Source organism: Ruditapes philippinarum, unplaced genomic scaffold, assembly GCF_026571515.1.
Source record: "Ruditapes philippinarum isolate M1 unplaced genomic scaffold, ASM2657151v2 ctg5079_1_1_1_1, whole genome shotgun sequence".
Classification (NCBI taxonomy): domain Eukaryota; kingdom Metazoa; phylum Mollusca; class Bivalvia; order Venerida; family Veneridae; genus Ruditapes; species Ruditapes philippinarum.
In genome coordinates this window covers 103,201-123,437 of record NW_026862180.1, presented here as the reverse complement: position 1 = coordinate 123,437, position 20,237 = coordinate 103,201, and the positions used below count along the sequence as shown (strand labels likewise).

Here is a 20,237-nt window from a genome sequence, read left to right as displayed (position 1 = left end):
TAAATTTTACAAATTTTTTTTATTTTTAAAAACACAGTTTTACGGGAAAAATTTTTATTAGACCCCCAAAAATTTTAAAGGGGACTATTAAAGGGGGCATACCCCTTTAACTAATATCTTGCTGCATTTTTTTATGTTTTTTGGCTTTAAAAAGGGAAAAATTTTAAACATAAAGCAAATTTAAAAAAATTGTGTAATGGGAATAAAATAATATTTTGATGTTTTTTTTTTAAAATTTTTTTTAATTTTCAAAGTATATATATTAGAAAAACTAGAAATGGCCACTATCATGGCGGTGAATACCCCCGCATACCACTTTGTCAGAATTAACAGTGGCCATTTAGAACTCAAGGACAAACCTCCCTGCCAAATCTGAGGTTACTAAGCCAGTGCATTGCTAAGTTATGTATTCTACATGCTTCAAATGTGAAAATGTGTCAAATCAATACACTCTGGACAGGCATTCTTGAAGCAATTGAGGGGAAAAAGCTTTTATTTTCGACAAGGTCCCTTTAACCTTGACCTTCGACCCCAGGACCTCAAAATCATTACGGATCATTTTACTAATCTGACTAAACCTCCATGCCAAATATGAAGACTGTGGAGTCAAAGGAATCTTTAAGTTATTGGGCCGCGACAAGCTTTTTTTGAAGTCAAGGCCTCCTGGTGACCTTGACCTTTGACCCTGGACCTCAAAATCTCAATAGGGGTCATCTACTAATAACGACTAACCTCAATGCCAAATATGAAGACTGTGGGTCATAGGAATATCTTAAGTTTATTGGGCAGAAAAGCTTTTTTATGTCAAGGCCCCTGTGACCTTGACCTTTGACCTGGTGACCTCAAAATTGATAAGGGGTCATCTACTTATCATGACTAACCTCCATGCCAAATATGAAGACTGTGGGTCAAAGGAATCTTGAGTTATTGGGCGGACAAGCTTTTTGAAGTCAAAGCCCCTGTGACCTTGACCTTTTGACCTGGTGACTCTCAAAATCGATAGGGGTCATCTACTAATCATGACTAACCTCCATGCCAAATATGAAGACTGTGGGTCAAAGGAATCTTAAGTTATTGGGCGGACAAGCTTTTTGAAGTCAATGCCCTGTGACCTTGACCTTTGACCTGGTGACCTCAAAATCAATAGGGTCATCTACTTCAGGACTAACCTCTCAATGGGCCAAAATATTGAAGACTGTGGGTCAAAGGAATCTTAAGTTTTTTGAGCGGGATCAAGGGCTTTTTGAAAGTCAAAGGCCGCCTGTGACCTTTGACCTTTGACTGTTGGGGCCTCCAAAATCATAGGGGTCACCTTTACTTATCAGGACTAACCGCTTTCAATGCCAAATTTATGAAGACCTTGTGGGTTTTAAAGGAATCTTAAGTTTATTGAGCGGGACAAGCTGTTTTTAAAAGTCAAAGCCCCTGTGACCTTTGACCTTTGACCTTTGGTGACCTCAAAATCCCCAATAGGGTCATCTAAATTTATGCAGACTTAAGCCCTCCATCCCCAAATTTATGAAGGGACTGTGGGTCAAAGGAATCTTTAGTTTTATTGGGCGGACAAGAAAAACCGACGGACGGGCCCCCCCGGACGCCGGGACGACCCCGGGACGGACAATTCTGATTCCAGTATACCCCCCTTACAACTTTGTTGTGCGGGGGTATACTTATTCAAGTGCCATGCATACTTTGTAATTTGGCTATGCCCCTGATACATTCAAACAGATGAGAGTTTTACTGAATTGGGATGACTAAAAGTGTAAAGGAAAATATAATGTACATGTAATAGTTTTCCTTAAAAAGCTGCTGAATTATTGACTTGTGCAAGAAAATGATTTAAACCTTTCACTTAAAGATCAGGGGATGTTTCAGCTCAAAATACAATTGGATTTAATATATCATCCTCAAGTTGAGTATTAAGCAATACCAAACATAATCATATGGTGACTTTCTAGTTTTAATAGTGAAGAAAGGTGCTAACCCTATCAAATATTTTCAGCAAGAACAATTAATTACAGCCGTAAGATAGCTGGATAGCTTCCTCACAAGAATAAAAACCTACAGCGGCGAGGAGTGAGAGATTCTTTGCCAGCAATGCTTATCGCTTGGCCCCTTAAGACTTTCAGATTTGATAAAATATGATATCACAAAGTCCTTTTTCCAAAAAAATTAATACAGTTATTGTCCATTTTTTCACAGATACACTGACAGTGTCTGATAATGTTAAGATTTTTCAATATATCATTCCCAATGCAGGAAAACTCTTTAATCACATAACAAGGGATAAACGCATATTTACTGAATAATCTAGGCGAGATCCTCCTTGATCCTTTTTGTGTATCGATTCCTAAAACATGTGTAAATGCAAACATTGTAGTTTAAACAAAATACGATCATCAGTCCAAATTGATCATTTGTTTGCATTATCTACTATATCAATGTATATTTGTTGTTTACATGTTGTATAAAAAAACAATTCTTAACTCTTACCCTACAGGAATTGAAGTTGTTTAGCCTTTGCCACCAGTACAGAGCCACGCCAGCCTGCACATCTGTGCAGTCTGACCAGGGTCTTTACTGTTTGCTGACCAACTGATATACCCATAATTGGTAATTGAGAGTTCTAAAACTGGAAGCTGGAAAAGTTCAATTAAGAAATTCAGCAGATTAGGGGTTAAATATTATGGCCACTTAACACAGGTTAAAAGATGCTCTTAATTTTTCATTTCATAGTTGCTCTCCAATAACACTTCATTTAACTTGCATGTTGAGTAAAAACACAAGAAGCATTATTTCTGAACAACATTTACTATAGATAGAAGTGTTTCAATCTAAATGTTTAAGTAAAATGACCTAAAACAAAGTATGCAAATCATTATAATATATTAGTAAGAGTAACAATATAAACAAATAACATTAAAGATAACCCACAGTGGTGAAAAAACAAGCCGTTCAAAGTCAGACACCTTAAACATTTTATCACTGAACTTGGAACATGCCCTAAATTGCAATTTTCTTATAGGATATCCTGTATAAGGAGCAAAGAACAAACAAACAACATGTCATAAAAAGAAAATAATTAGAAGAACTTGAAACAACTGAAACATGTGTTACCTTGTTCACAAGTGACTTATGAACAATCGTTTTCTGTGGTGCAAGTGTTTGGGTTAGCTACATACAAAAACATTTACAAATACAATACATTTTCAGACATTTTCTCGGTGGATTGCAACAACAATGGACATATTTGCTGGATGTAAATCAGGTATGACTTAGAGAGAACCTTTTTCTATTATGTGAAACATGCTAACAGATTATTTTCAGGATATTTTTAGGTCAGTTTTAACAGTGAGAAAGTGATATGGTCTAGAAATGGTTGTCAATGAAGTATAAATAGGCAAAATCTATGAATGGCAAAAGGCGCAGGTCTTACTTTTCTATTTCAATCTGTGAATTCAAATAACTTTTATCTTCTAATGTTTTTTCAGTTTGTTTGTTTTTTTGTTTTTTTCAGACTTGTTTTGTATTTTAAATCTAGTCTGGATTCGCTTTGACATTTTCTTTTTCACTAAAACATGCCATTTCATGTCACATGACTTTCCGAACTGTCACAACCACAATACAAGTTATAGCAGACCATATTCCAACTTCACTGGCAGATTCAACACACCAAAGTGTTATCCTGTGTGTAAATTTCAGTTATAACCAGGTCCATTAATTAAAACATTTAAGTTACAGCACAAATTTTAGACATCTTAGCTTTGTTAGGTAAAATACTCCTAAACACAAACAAGGTTATTTTAAAACTGCAGTAAATTCTAAGCAAAAAAGAAACATAAAAACTTACCTGAACATTTCTAGGTTTATTAACTGGTTCATCATCTTCATCTTCTTCAAAATCTTCTTCATAATCCTATAAACAGATTACAGGTTCTCACTCATATATAAATGTATATATATTTTATTTTAATAAACTTAAGTTTTTTTATCCTATTTCTTCCTTTTTGAGACACGAAAAATGTCTTTTCTTATGAAAAGTTTGAGGCTTGAACTGTTCCAGACCAAAACGAATTAACGCTTGTTGTTTTTTATGTTAGCTTACCCTGCGGGGACAACACTTGTATTTTTAACTTTTTCTAAAAACAAACAAATAAATGGTTATTCAAATCTTTAAAAAGAAAATTAAAGAAAAAATATGAAGTTTTTCCTTTTCTTAGATTTTAATCGGTCTGTCTTGTCACACTTGTTGTTTTGTCGAAGTATGAATTCTATATCCTTTCCGCGACAGTAACATATTTAAACGTATTCCTATTTTAAGAAAGAACACCCAAAACGTAATAAAAAGTGTCAAAATTTTCTATTCTCAACAGTGGATGTTGTTTTGTCGTGTTATGACATTTTTGTAATGACAAGATGATTAATTATTGCTAATAAGATTAATCATTTTTTCGGAATTCTAAGTTTCAGTCATTTAATGGTAACTTCGCTTTGACACGTAGTGGATATCATATTTATCTATACCGCATAATGACCCGTAACATACTAAAACGTATTTTCGTCAAAATGTGCATTTATAATTATCTGAGATTTTTATTTCACAGCAAACAAACTACTATCTTCATAACATAAAATGACGGTGTTTTCAATATTAAGGACATACAACCATTATCGTTTAAATACGGTATATTCCCCGTTCACAAGAAAGTCTAAACCGTATTTATGCGTAAGATTTATCACAAATTACGCTTTATAAGACTTAACTTAATTCTTTTATGCTGATTTACGTTACAGTTTTTAAGACTGTTGAAAAAACACACGTTTTATTACGTTTCGGGTTTCCTTCATTAATTCAGACCCCGCTTTTAGGGTTTGAAAGAATGTGCCCGTTTTAAAACGTTACAGGTGTCTGTCCCAAAAAGAGGGTCGGTTGTGGAAAGAATATATAAATAAATATCAAAGTTAAGAAAATTTACTCAAAAATTCAATCATTTGATGGTCAAGGTCATTTAAAGGTCAAGGTCATATCTAAATTATTCCACATGTCTGTTTGGTCACAAGTGTTGTTTTGTCCACATATGAATCAAATCTGTAAATCCATAAAAAAACAAAATTATGACAACTTAACCAAAATTCAATACTTTGACCTTGCAGATCAAATCATTTAAAGCTCAAGGTCGAGAGTTCAACCTTTCAGAAGATCTTGTCCAAAAGGTTGTTTTGTCCAAGTATGAAAATAATCCATCAATTAATTACCAAGTTACAGCCATTAATAGCAATAATCAGTAAAAATTAAATAATTTGACCTTCAAGATCATACATGAGTTAAGGTCAATTTGAGTTTGACATACATGAAGGTCCTGACCTAAAAAATGTTGTGTCTAAATTTGAAGTTAATTCATTTATAAATAACAAAGATATAGCCAGTTACAGAGAAAAACAAGAGAATTTTATTAATTTAACCTTGACAGTCAAGGTCAATTTAAGGTCTAAGTCACATGTAAATTGTTCAATATGTTTGTTTGGTAGCAAGTCTTGTTTTGTCCAAGTATTAATCAAATCCGTACATAAATAATAAAATTATGACAATTTAAACAAAAATTCAATAATTTGACATTGATGGTCAAGGTCATTTAATGTGCAACGTCAAGGTCAGTTCAACCTTTAAGAAGGTCTTGTCCAAAAACATGTTTTGTAAATGTATGAAGATAATCCATTCATGAATTACCAATTTACAGTCAATTTTAGCAAAAATCAGCAGTTGCATGCAAAAGGTAAAAAAAAAATAACCCTGGTTTACTTTGAATATTCTAGCAAAACGTAAAAGAAATCATACTTCAAAATCTTCCTCATAATTGTATTCGTCTTCTTCCTCTTTCTTTTCCTGAAATAATATCAGCAGAGAAAATTTTTGAAGCCGTCCCAAAACTTGTGTAAGATTAATTCATATATTGGATGGATTTCAAACACTATTTCCAAGAGTTACAGGTTTTTTGTTTCTTTTTTATTTTGGTTGGTTTTTACATTGCACCGACAGTGTATTTCATACTTTGACTTTCCAGCTTTACTGATAGAAGAAGACCTAAGGTGCCCTTCCCTGCATTATTACAGGCACAAATGGGCACCCGAGTAGAATCACCAACATTCTATATAGCTTCCTCACATGAAACAATCCCTGTCGGGACTCGAATCCATGACAGTGAGGGGCAAGAAGTTTAAAGTCAACTACCTGAACCACTCGGCCTCAGTTAATTTCCCGAGTATGGGTTTCTGAGATACAATTCACTAGTGTATTTCGAAGACAGTAAAGGCTCTATCAGCATATTTTCTGCACATTTAACAAATTAAATATATGTAATTTCTCTGAATATTCAATTCTGAGGCTAAGGTACATCAATTTATTTGTATCTTTGATTTAACACATATTGTAAACTTTCATAAAATTTGGAATGTAACAGGAGGCATGCTGCTTTAACATCAATGAATTTTTTAAACAAAGGAATCAATACTTTATTTAAAACGTTTGCATAGCAAGTTATAAGTATAGAAACATTTGCTTTACCTCTTCTTTTGGTTTCTTTTCTTCTTTCTGTCTATGACGATCTTCTCTTTCTCTTCTTCGTTCATCTCTCTCTCTTTCCCGTCTTTCTTCTTTCTCTTGTTCACTCTCTTTATGTCTGTCCCTGTCTTTCCTAAATTGACAATAATAATTTGCATAATTAATATACAACCTGTGAACTTGTTATATCTTAATTTGAAGCACTTTTAGAATCTGTTCGCAGTAAAACCCATATCTTAAAATCCTAATCCTAACCCTAAACCTCTAACCTGTAACACTAACCCTTGACCGTAACCCGAGAAGTAATCTGAGTAATTTTTAGAAAAACATAAACTCTTAAATATTGAAGAAATAATTTTGTGTAAAATGTTAAAAATAGCTGCGGACATATTCTAAAGTAATTCGAAAATGTTTTCTCTTGTTTTTTAAAGAAATTTAAATTATCTACAAATTATTTCATCACCATCAATTTTAAGATTTTTAATTTTTTTTTTTTACTCTACCTATCTCTTTGTCTATCCTTATCTCTTTCCCCTCTGTCCCTGTCCCTGTCTCGATCCCCCCTTTCTCTATCTCGATCCTTCTTTCTATCTTCATCTTTTCTTCGTTCTTTCCTTTCCTCATGTCTTTTTCTCCTCTCCTCTTCCTGTGCATAAAAAAATCATTACTTGAAAACATGTTTGGAGATCTTCAATGTATTTTGTAAATGTACATGTCAACACCACATTTGAAATTGGATAAATAATAAGTAAGAGGTCAACGACCATAACCACTTGGCCAGGGAGCCCCTCATAATACATTTAATAAATCTTGTAGCTGATTTATTAAAAGAACTTCAGAAAAACTTTCAATACCAAAACAAATTAACTGTTTTGCTCATTTTATTATGAAAATTTAAAATGTGGATAAGATTTGATATTTAAATGATATCTGACAGTTTAGCTCATTTTGTTATGACAACTTAAAACTCAGATTTGATTTAATAATTAAATGTTATCTGACTGTTTTTCTCATTTTGTTATGACAATTTAACATTTAATATTTAAACACTATCTGTTGAAGGAACAGATAAAAGAGAACCTCCTGCATTTCTCTTTCCCTTCTCCTTTCACTTCTTCTTCTCTCTCTTTCATCCTGTAAATGAATTCACACTCAAGAAAAAACATAGTAAAACTACTACAATACATGCACAGGGAATAAAAGGCAAAGGTAAGCATTTTTCTCTCAAGTTTTAAGTTATAAACTAGATGCATTTGTCCTTAAAGTATGATTTTGACCTTTGACTTGCCACACTGTTCTTGCGCATGACAGGCAATCTCATTATTGTGAACATTTGTGCTAAGTTATTTGAAATTCTGCCAACTAATGACAAGAGTTACGACCCGGACAAGCATAAGCCAGACGTACATACATTAAACCGCCATTGTGACAATTATGTCAAGCTCTCCTCAAGTATGCTTGACAAAAAGAACTTCTGCATCTTAAAGCATTTCATTTTTTATATATATATTGTAAAGAGAGCATTTCAAACATTGTCGAGCAAAGGAGCAAATAAGAGTCTAAGGTTGGAAGAATAAAAAAATATTTAAAATTATAATACGAAAGCGAAGTAAGCATGTAGTTTTGACTCATATAATATTTTGAGAAATTGTTAATTGAAACAATTACCACAAAGGAGACATAAAGTCACATAACTAGATAAAATTTATACTAAAATTCTGACAGCACATCTACTTAATTACAGAGATGATTAAAGAGGGTTACTGGTATATCAACAAGGTGACGGAACAGAAAATAAGTGTTAAATTAAATTGTAACAAGGGATACAAAATTATGTAAAATCTGTGCAAGATTTAATTTAGTCAAGATATACAATATTTATATAAAATCTGTGTTAAGTAAAACTGTGTCAAGATATACAACATTAATATATAATCAGTGTGAAATTAAACTGTGTTGGGGGATACAACATTAATATACATTTATAATTGTATGGCTTCTATGATAAAATTGCAATATAAACATGCAATCTAATTTTCATTTATAACAGATTGGGTTGTTCAAAGTGATATACAATGTAAATACTTGTATAATGTTGGGGTGGTTTTCCCAAATCAATGCAAGATGATTTTATATAATATTCTATTTTTAGAAAATGTTTACATTCTTAAACCGAGACCTTGGTACAAAGAATATCATAAACAATGGTTTTTGTACCAAGCCCCTATAAAAATGAATGTGGGCTTATATCCAATTTTTTTTCATGTGCAAAAAAAATTATAAATCATAGAAGCCTTATTGTTAGTACAAATCAATTATAACATTTTTTATACCTCATCATCTTCATTATGATGTCTCCTTCGTTTATCTCTATCATCATTGTCATGTTTCCTACGTCTTTCTAGACCGTCATCCTCTCCGTCGTGATGTTTTCTCCGTTTATCACGATCATTATCGTCATCTTTGTGTCTGCGACGTCTTTCTCTGTCGTCATCTTCGTCCCGATGTCGTTGTTCCCGTTCCTGACGACGCCTTTCACGATCATCATCGTCATGGTGCCGCCTCTCTCTATCACCATGATGACGCCGTCTACGGTCCTCTGACCCATTTTCCTCTACGTCATTAAGTTCTATGTCCCTGTTGTCTGATTTACCCCTCTAAAATGAGACAATTTAAAATTTTACTAAAATTTTAGAGCTTACAAGTAGTGATGTTTCTTTTTCTGGGAAAGGACCACAAATTTTACATAAGCTATTTGGATAGTTTTTATATATGTATAACTTTGTCACATTGACTGCCATGTTTGTAAATAACAGTCAGCACCCTGATCAACAATCAAATATGGTAGAGTCTGTTTATAGGTATACAGCTGCTATATTTCAGTATTTCAGCTAGGAAATCCCTATTAATGCTAACATAACTCAATCCTTAATCATATATGAAAGAGTTTCAATATTAAGAAAAGCTCAGATTAAGGTCAAATTATTTCCATCACATATACTTGCATTTTACATTCATCTGATCAACACCAACATATCACTACATAAACTTAAAACATACACTAAATAAATTTTAAACATAGCAAAACAGTATTTAATTTGTTTTGATAAAACTTGCGTCAGGGTTGGGCAAAGATAGGGGTTTGAGTAAAATAACCAATCATTTTTTTTTTCTTAACAAGTTTGTAGACTTCAAACTAATAGTAAGAGCCCAGGGATTCAATTATACATGGAGATATTATTTCTGATAAATCAATACGTACAAACTGGATTTCTTTCCCCTTTTTGTCTTTACTGCTACCACCATCTTTTCCCTCTCGTTTACGTCTGCGTTCCTCTCTCTGTCTTTCACGCTCCTCCTAAAGTTCAACAGACAATAAAAGTCTTTGTAAACAAATAATAATAGTGATACTAAAGTCATACCAGTCTAAACATTCATGTTGTCTAACCATACTCTATATTGTTAGCTATTGAAATCCGTTACAGTTACACATTCACCTTAGTGCAATAACTGATTAAAGTCTATTAGAAGGACTTATTCTGTTACAGCACTAAGGTAACCACACCTTCATATATCTGAGTAAATAAATACTGTATATCCCCTAATAAAAGCCCCTTCCCAAATAAACACCTTGAACATTAAATTTTTCATAAAAGTCATCATTAATCTGGTGGTGAGCGACTAAATTATTTATCAGTTGTTCCAAATTCAAAACTCATCAAGTCCATTTTACAAATTCAACAACATAAAGATTTAATTTATACAATACCTTATGTATAAGATTACATTACAAAATATGCAAATAAACATTCTTGAAAACAAAAACTGACTGTAGATTACAGATGCCTATGAGATTTCCAAGTGTTTCAATGGGCATTCGTTATAATCTAACTTTGAGTTTTATTTGTGACCATAACATTGATAAATGTTTAAAAATCTCATTTTTAGCTTTTTGTTTGCCAAGCTTATTTCGTTAATATTCTTAACTAACTTTTTACAAAGTCTACAATGAACAGAATAGTAATGTCAATAAATCTTACCTCTGTCAAACGGGCTTCTCTTCCTTTTTCATCCTAAAATTAAAAAATATACATTAATCATAATTCATTTATCAACTGCTTATGAAATTTTGTTCAACTTTGTCATATTCAATATGTAATGTATATTATAATATAAAATGGGTTATAAAGACTTGCTACTCATAGAAGTATCTTATAATTATATGATTGTTTATTCTTTAACAGACTTGGTCGAGAGTGGAAAGATACTAGAATTCAGAAGCATAACCATTTAAAATAGCAATGAATTAGTCCAAAATAAATGTAGGCCAAGTCCAGTTGACAAAAAAAGCAGGTTGAAAATTTAATCAACTAAACATCCGAATATTCCCGGGTAACATTTATCAGTTCCCTGTCACATTATACGTACATCATCTTTATGCCTGCGTCTTCTATCATCATCATCTCTATGACGTCTATCTCCATTAACCTTTTCTTTCTTTCTATCTTCATCCCTATCTCTGTGATGTCTTCTTTCACCTGTCTATAAATAGAAAGTATTTCTATACATGTACTGTCCTATGAAAACAATATATACAATAAAGAATTAAAATCAAAAGATTTTAAATAGGATTTTGCAATGGTAAAAGGAACTTTACAGTTTCAACATACATGTTTATTCAGCACTATTGTCAAAAACTTAGAAGAGCATATTTTTGAATCACTTTCCAGTCTCCGTCCTCTAATCAGTACAAATGTAATCTTAGAAATAAGGTTATGACCCTAGTAAGGCTCCAACCCATGATCCTGGCTGGATTTAGCGGCAGACACTCTAACCTCCAGACCACCTTTCTCCTTTATAATAAATATCATTACATCTTTATTGTGTCCTGTCCATGAAAAATCAGATTCAAAAATAAAAATCTGATCTGTAATTAACTCTATTTATTTTATTTGGTATCAAATCAACTAAATCACCTCAAAGAATAATGATAAATGCATCTTGTTCCAATTTAAGATGGAACTACTTCTGTTTGATTTTAAGTCATACCAACTCAGTAAAGGTTATGCAAGCTTTCAATCTTCAACAGTGCAAGAGGACCTCCTGTTCTAATCGGAGAGTTTTTACAGGCACAAGCTGATACCATGCCTCAAGAAGAACCATCAACCTTGTGAAAGCTAGCTACAGTGTAGATAGCTCCATCACACGCATGAAACCAAAGTCTCTGGAGGGCTTTGAACCAATACAGTGAGTGGCAACTGATTTGAACTAAACAACTTTTATTACTCCATAACAGTGATCTCATGTTTAGCTTCTTCACATGGATATATAGCAAATGGTTTGACTTTATTAACACTTGGAAGAAATTTTTAATTACCCTTCTTTTTTTTATTTGAAACACAATATTTTTATACATTAAAAGATAATTTTAGCAAACAAGGAACCTATGTTTTGCCCTAGGCCTGAATTTTTTATGTGTAGATTAAAGTCGATTTACAAAGGCAAAGGCTGTTTCTAATTAAAGTAAATTTATTTAGACAAGTTCTTATTTTGATTCTTTTCTTTGGTTTTAAGTCACACTGACTCTGCCAAGATCAAATGATGACATTCCACCATTACTGATAGACCAAGTGCTCCAGTATCCTTCCATTTTAAATTATATTTATGATTTAGAACAAAACATTAATCAAGCTTTGATAAACTTAAAAAGCAACTAAACCAAACTTCAACAACATAAAACGAATGGACAGTTCAACAAAAAAGCATCACAAGAAAAGGCTGAAATATTGCTTTTCAGAAAAAATTAAAACAACAAAGCACAGAAGCAAAGCACCACCATTCTACAAGCTGTTTTGAACCAAATTCAATGCAAGAAATGTGTGAAATAATAATCACAACAACAACACTATTGGTGACACCAACAGAATGTTCTATGACTATTTTTTCAAATAATGATTACATCAATAACAAGCTATGAGGATCAGGAAGAAATTTCAGTCTCAGTAACTGTGACCTTGCCCTAGTGACATTAATTGTATCCAAATGTAGCAGTCTATGCAAGGTCATTAGTAATACATTAGTATCACAAAAATTATGATACTACTCATGTTAAGTAAACATTCTATAAATAAAGGTGAAGGAATATCATTTCTAATTTCAGTGACCTTCACCCTATCAACCTTAAACAACAACACAGGGTAGAGATCCAGATAAGGTACTGATATCCCAAATATCTAAGATATCAGTCAATAAATGAAGGAACTGTAAAGAAAAGTACAAAAAAAACTTTTCATAGCCTCATGCAGTAACCTTGGACCCAATCAAATTCATAACCATTCCCAAGCAAGGCACCTACATGTAATACATTACACACAAATATGAAAGATATTCAATATTAGTGATAAAGAAAAAAGTTTCTTTAAAGAAAAGTACAAACTTTTTTAAGGTGACAACGGAGTCAATTATCACTGAAAATACCTAAAATGAGATTTTTTGCTAAGTAGATTTATCAACCTTTTCTGAACACATTCGTGATTTAATTTTGGAAGCAGTTAGTCCAAAAAATGTGTTTTTAAACGATTTAAAACGGTACCTATACTATTTGTATCTGCTATTCGCGTAACCTGTCGATTATCGATAACGCTCCGCCCCCTGTTGAGGCATCAATGAGGGAAATCGGTAGTTCCATATATCCGTGAATTACAGGTTCATACTGGTCCATATAATTCTCGTAATACATGTATCGTTCATCTACCGTACATCTTTTATGAATATCTCAAACATTTAGCCTTTTTTTATAAATTAAGAAATTGTCGGCCAATGTACGTAACATAATGTATGAAACATAAATAATTAAGCATAGCGGCAAATCGCACGACCACGGGTTGATTAAAAATGTAGTTGCTAAAATATCCATAATGTGTGAAAATAATTTGTCTGTCCCGTTAATCTTGATATATTACATTGAGTTGATAGACTTTTGTTACGGATTCAAGGGCTTACTTTACATTCAACCTCGTTTTCTAACAATGTCAAGTAAAACAACAACAGACGACATTTTTTTATGTGAACGCTTATATGACTTGTGGTAAGGTGTCCCTGACAAATTTCTAAAAACCATTTTAGATTGTCTAAGGATGATTATTTCTCTATGAATAAAAAAAGATATTAAAAATATATTCTCAGTGAAAATAAATTGTTCGCCAGTAAATCCGACACAGTACTAATAAATTAATCTGGGACAAAGTATGAAATTTATTGTCTATCCCGGAAGAAACTGGATCTCTATGCCGTGCATAGATGATATTCATGATAATAGAAGTCAAGAAGGCCACATCATAATGATCGAGTAATACCTTTTATTTCTATTAAAATATGTGAAGCATTATCAATTTGGTGGAAAAAATATATACTATCCCGTTCTTATTTGTACATCTACCATGGACTTTAAAAGACTGTCAGAAGCTCAGTTTTTTGTTATTTTGTTTTATATTTTAACGGAATTTCATACACGAATACACAGGCAGAGTGACACTGGTATAATACAATAATAATGCTGATGATAATAATAATAAACTTCAAATAGGAAACAATTAAATACCCCGCTAGCGGTGCGCAAATGCGTTTCATTTGCCCCCACCGAGTGCCTCAAATTTTACCGATAGTCACGTGACATGTGCGACAGATACCAGACGGACAGTAAATCACGTTAAGAATTGAAGAAATTTCGGCTATAAACTGATATTAATCAGCAGCTTTTTAATTGGTCAGATGTCACTGGGTCATAAAATGTTGTTAGAGTATGTTACCGCAACTTGTGACCCTCTCTGGTGCGATATTTGTGTATTATGCAATTATTTAGCGTGAAACGTAGGGGTCCGAGAGAGAACAGCCGATTTATGACACTTCGTTTGATGCGGGTCTGACTAACTTTGAATCGGCATAACTTTTTTAATAATCAAGCAATTAACATGCGGTTTAAAGCACATGAAAGGAAATTCATTTACGGAGGGAACCGTGTCAGGGATTTTTGTTTGCTCAATCAGCCACTTAATTATCTTTAATTACGTAATATGTATGGTGAAAAAAGTCGCATAAAATGTTTGACGTTACGTAATATTTTTTTGAGAAAAGATATAAAAAATTTGAGACACGGTTCCCCAGATAATATAAGTACGGTTATTTTCCAAAAGTTTGATGACAAAAAAAATAAAAAATGACTTTGATATGACGATTTAAAATTTTAGGATTTTTATTCAAAATCAATCATTTACAAAGGCATTATTTTCAAATATGTTATTTTTTATGATGATCAACGACATTTAATGCACAAAGATTAAATGAATAACAATTATTACTAAAATAACTTGGTTTAAATGACATTTATGTGAGTACCACGGAAAGTGTCTGTTGTCACCTTAAAGCCTAACTAAAGTGTTGAACTTGAAATATACCCAAATCTAACAGTCCATTCAATTTACCAACATACCAAATATCTTAGATATAAGACCATTAATGCATGAGCTATTAGAGAAAGTGAAGATGGACAGAACTATAGAATATACAAATTAAATTTTTTTTGGTTAACCTAAAAAAAAATACCTGGAAAGAACAAATATTGGAGAATGCAGTTAGTTATCATATTAATTGTGACAAGGATTATGTGTATAAATAGTCGGTAGAAAGTCAATGTGATGCTCTCACCTTACTAAGAGCTTTGTTTAATTCATCAGGTGTCCAGGTGTCTTCCTTGGACCGTGTCTAGAATTAGAGAAAACAGTGTGAAAGTTAAGGTGCAAAGAACATGCAGCACACAAAACGAGGGGGTCAAAATTACAAAATTGTGAAAGACAAGGCAAGTTTGAGTAAAGTGGTCACATATTTAAGTCACATATTCTACATATTCTATCCTCTCTCTTAACACCCTCCCACCCCATTTTTAAAACTACAGAAACACCCTCACTTGAACCATCCTCTGTTTATTCCCTTTTTTTCAATTAAATGTCTTGTATTTCAAAATATACAATTTATAATGATAAAAAGACATACCTGTTATTTTATACAGAAATATTGACAATCTATTAGTTTACACCCCATTGTATATTTCATTTAGTCAATTTTGTATATAGTTAACTAAAGAAAACAGAATGAACCATATCACCTCATTTAATGAAAATTGACAGCTCATGCTCACATAAAAATTGACGATTATTTTGACATGTTATTATTTTGAAATTAAACACATCTGCATATTTTATCTCAGTTATTAATATAGGGAGCAAAGAAATAAGACAATGTCGGTTGTGAAAGAGGGCTATGTCAAACGACAAAGCAGTATCAGTCATAAATGAGAGTCAACATCCTCCTTTATATCTTTAATTAAGGATGACTGATACCTGGAACATACATAAACATATACTGGCATGCGAGCAGTTCCCGTACAGAAGCAGTACCCGTATTTTTCATTTAAACGCTTGATTTTTACATGCATTCTTCAAAAATTCATTTCAAATCAAGCAGATACATAAACGAGACAAAATCTAAGTGTCAGTTCGGCAGTACGTATAAAAAGTCTCATTTTAAATCACTTTCACCTGTGCGTTGTCAAAACGTGACCTTGTTTTATCTGGGGGAATTCCGTCTTTGCGCGCATGCGCAAAAATACTTACACGTGAGGCATGTTAAAGGGTTTTCCACTAATACCACCTGTTTACAGATAAGAAGGCAATGTGATGAAAACTTGTTTAATTATCAGAATTTTGACCAATATTACTATATAAAATAATTTTATGGCTTTGATGCGTAAAATATCATGCATACAAGCATGCCATCGCATGTGAATGCGTTGGGGGTAACGGTACCGGGTAATAGATACACGCGTTTAGTCTACTTTCTATTTTCTGAATTACATCTATTTATCTCTTAGAAAATGGTCTGTTCAACAATTATAAATGAAAAATAGGTCCGATATAATAAAATTGTAGAATTATAATGGGTTAAATTTTATGTACGGGAACTACTTCTCTTCATACAAAATAATGGATAATTTCGGTACCCCATATGAGGCCTCATAACAAAGGGTTATTCTATGTTTAGAACATGATGGAATTTCCATGATTTGTGTGACGAGCCGAATATTGATGTGTAACATTCAAATTTTGGTGAGTGAGCGTAATAAAAAATAATGATTAAGTAACTACGATTTTTGTACGGAAACTGCTCGCATGCCAGTATACAGTACTGGACACGCGAAACCCGCACAATTCGCGTATTCGCGGCGAACTATCATGCTTTTTAACGCGAGCGAATTCGCGGCGACTTGAGACAATTGCCGCGAATTCAACTCGCGGCGATTTTGCCGCGAACATTTGCCGTGATTCGCGGGGAATAATACATGTTCATTTGTATAATAAATGTAGATCTATTTATAATTGTACTCGGTGAACTTGAAACCAGATATACATGTACAAGTACGAAAATTAATTAGGTTGTATCAAGAAAATTTATTGAAAACGTTACATAAGACATAAATTCAAGCATGGTCAAATTACCGATGTGATAAACTAATCCTGCGTAAATATCCCCGTACGACCTGGAAGAGTTATAGTGGATCACCGGGACATTTCGTTCTCTCGGGTAATCATTACTCAATTTATTACACGTCTGTAAAAAATAACACACGCAAGATTTGTCTATAATTTCTGAATGGCGGATATTTGCACCCCTGTTTTAAAAATGTTAAAATATTTAATTGTTAGTTACCGAAAATTATCGCTGATTGTTGATATTCCATAGCGCTAAAAGACACAAAAACACTCGCGCAAAAAGAAGCATCCATAAATAAAGGAATATAATGTTTCCATTGTTAAATAATAAATACAAAATTTATACACGAAATGACCTTTGACAAATGACTGGTCGGCTCTTCTGAAGAATCTGTGAATCTTTGATGTTTACACACCTGTAGTTGTTGCCGAATCATCAAAGAAATGCCGACACTCGATTGACTTCCAACTCTTTTTTATACATCAGAAAAAAACTGTCATTTCTTTTTGTCAAGGAATGATTACACATGTTTAATTATTGCTCAAGTAAAAAAAAATGTTGGATATTGATTGTGTCATATATTGACATATAATTAATCGTAAGTGCATTTTGATTGTGATATTTTATTTACATTTTTATGATCTTGAAGATATTGTGCAATACTTGTGTCTGATATCAAAACAATAATGCATATGAAAGGACCACAGCTTCCAAAAAAATATTTTTTCGGTCAATTTTATGACAGAATCCCCGCCGCTACCAGAAATTTTTTATTGCATGGGCTTAGTATTTAATCTGTGTCGTCAGTCATAAACAAACGAACATGTACCCCAAAGCACATTAAAATTACCACATGGTAAACTAGTGACCATATAAATGCTTTACAAATATTCATTAATTGAACAAAAATTTTTTTAATCCCGTTTCTACATGATACGTGCTATTATAAGTCAATTCAACTTAATTGCCGCGCGCATGCAGTACTGCGTGACGTAAGGAAAATATCCTTCCCTGGTTGGTCGCTATTTATGTAAATACTTTAAATAGTAACACCCTAATTTTATGCACAGAATGCCCTCATGAATGATCACTCGTTACTTTACATATTAAATGTGTGATTTAACTCCGATTTTAAATACTCATGCACCTGGCATTTTTTACTCGTGAAATTGAAGGTAAAGAATGTCTCAATTTAAGTGATAAAACTTACAATTTTCAACAATCAAAATTAGCGTATTACATGTGAATCGGTGCTAAATGTCGCTTTGCATTGTTCTAAAAATAGAATATGTGCGAAAGTAAACAATGGGTTTTAATTACATTTGTATTATCAAAATAACAATTGGACAATTTGTTATCGTGCGTTCTTGGATGTAGTACCAATTTCCTTTTGTAATTTCAATCTCGTTTTATTGTTAACTAATTTTCACCAGCCATGATACGCTGTACATGTACAAATGCTAAATATTTATAAATATACATGACGTTTACAAGATTTTTTTAAAGTTTTCAAAATTACAGACCACGGGAATGACCAAGTAGTACTTTCTAAAACAATTATTGCTGAAGATTCGCCGTAAATTACGGCGATACATCGCGGCGATTTTTCGTGAACCGCCATGAAATTCGGCGAACTTGCACGCGGCGATGTTTTACCGCGAAGTGTCCCGTCGCGACATAGACTACACTCGCGGCATAACGCGACTTTTGCGGGTTTCGCGTGTCCAGTACTGTACATAAACAACATGATTAGTTATATATGCTTCTAGTTTAGACACCAGGATAATTTAATTATATTTCAATCTGGGAAGAAATACAACAATTTATAGATGGTGCTCAGTGTTCAATCTAGCTTTATCTGAAAGGTGGCCCACATGAATGGAGATAGGGGGTCATCTTAAAAATTTGGGCATGTTTAAAACACTCACTATATAATAAACCCCCGATGGGCTCATTCCATTTATGCTCCCATCAACAATAAATGTTTAATATATACCCCAAAATATAGGCTTGGTTTCCGATTTTCCTTTGCTAATATAAACATAAAATTTGCAGTCTTTAACTTGAATCTGTCTCACAAAGATTACAAAACATTATCACAAAATTAATACTGTTTTCTACACCATTCCAATATAGTTTATAAATTGCAGATCTGTAATTTAAAGGGCTGTACTGATAGGCACAATGGCACAGACTAAATTGAACACTGGGTGCTATGTATGAAAACTACAAATATAGACGTTTGCAAGGATGGGGTTCTCACAGGAAGCACTATATATTACGACTTGGAAATATTCTATCCTATTCCCTCCTAAGATGATGAAAAAGAAAGGGATAGCACTAAGAGATCTTGATAAAATTTGTCCCTTTAGGTTTTATACGGGGAAGTCAAAGTCAGGGCCCGGGCTTTGGCTTGCCCGGCTATAGACTACACGTGTATATTTAAAAGAAAATCAAATAAAAAAACAATTAAAAAATATATAGAATTCTTTACCTATCAATTAAATTTTCAGTGTCAGTTCTAGTTAGGCGCCGCCATTTACAATGTAACTCAATAATAAAAGACGGTGTATTCCGATAACGGAACAAATCTCAATTTCGGATAAATAATAAACATCGAGTGTTCCGAGTGGAAACGGAAGTGGTGCATGAAATACCGAATGACACCTTTAAAACGGAAAAAAATGAAAGGAATTTTTAACGACTTCCACGTTCATAGGCTTTGCCTAATTTCATATTAGTTTATTCCAAATATCTATGCCAAAGCGCCACATAACCCCCAGAAATTGTCGCGCCGTGGCTGCCAGCAAACAACTGTGCGTTAACGGTTATACCTTTAAACTACTAAAAATTTAGCATCATGCACCATCATGACCATGGCATAACAAAAATAAACAAGAAAACTGATCTAGTTTCACGATAAATTTACAAAGGGTAACGACTTGTGGGTGATTATGTGAAAGTTAAATGTATGTTTATTACTTTTTGCGACGGCATATTGCTCGACAGTTATTTTAGTTTCTAATGTCACTATGTTCAAACAAATTTTCTATTTGACAGCTCCATCTCCAACGCCGCCATTTTCCAAGCTTTGGTATGTCCGTAAAGTGGATAAGTTGTTTATTTTACGACA

The 20,237-nt window shown here is 33.0% G+C and overlaps 1 protein-coding gene across 1 annotated transcript in view; it reads right to left on the bottom strand.

Moving 5' to 3' along the window:
* The window catches only part of LOC132718184 (cytoplasmic dynein 2 intermediate chain 1-like), a 40,288-nt gene extending 20,062 nt beyond the window's left edge, over positions 1–20,226 (bottom strand). The window contains exons 1-13 of the mRNA XM_060701817.1: positions 20,087–20,226; positions 15,263–15,319; positions 10,988–11,101; positions 10,600–10,632; positions 9,822–9,917; positions 8,893–9,216; positions 7,640–7,693; positions 7,063–7,205; positions 6,563–6,692; positions 5,837–5,884; positions 3,851–3,916; positions 3,118–3,174; positions 2,303–2,350 (exon numbers count right to left, since the gene is read on the bottom strand). Of these exons, the coding sequence (XP_060557800.1) occupies positions 2,303–2,350; positions 3,118–3,174; positions 3,851–3,916; positions 5,837–5,884; positions 6,563–6,692; positions 7,063–7,205; positions 7,640–7,693; positions 8,893–9,216; positions 9,822–9,917; positions 10,600–10,632; positions 10,988–11,101; positions 15,263–15,319; positions 20,087–20,101 (1,185 nt within the window). The 5' untranslated portion in view covers positions 20,102–20,226. The remainder of the gene's footprint in view (positions 1–2,302; positions 2,351–3,117; positions 3,175–3,850; positions 3,917–5,836; positions 5,885–6,562; positions 6,693–7,062; positions 7,206–7,639; positions 7,694–8,892; positions 9,217–9,821; positions 9,918–10,599; positions 10,633–10,987; positions 11,102–15,262; positions 15,320–20,086) is intronic.
* Positions 20,227–20,237: the final 11 nt, after the last annotated feature.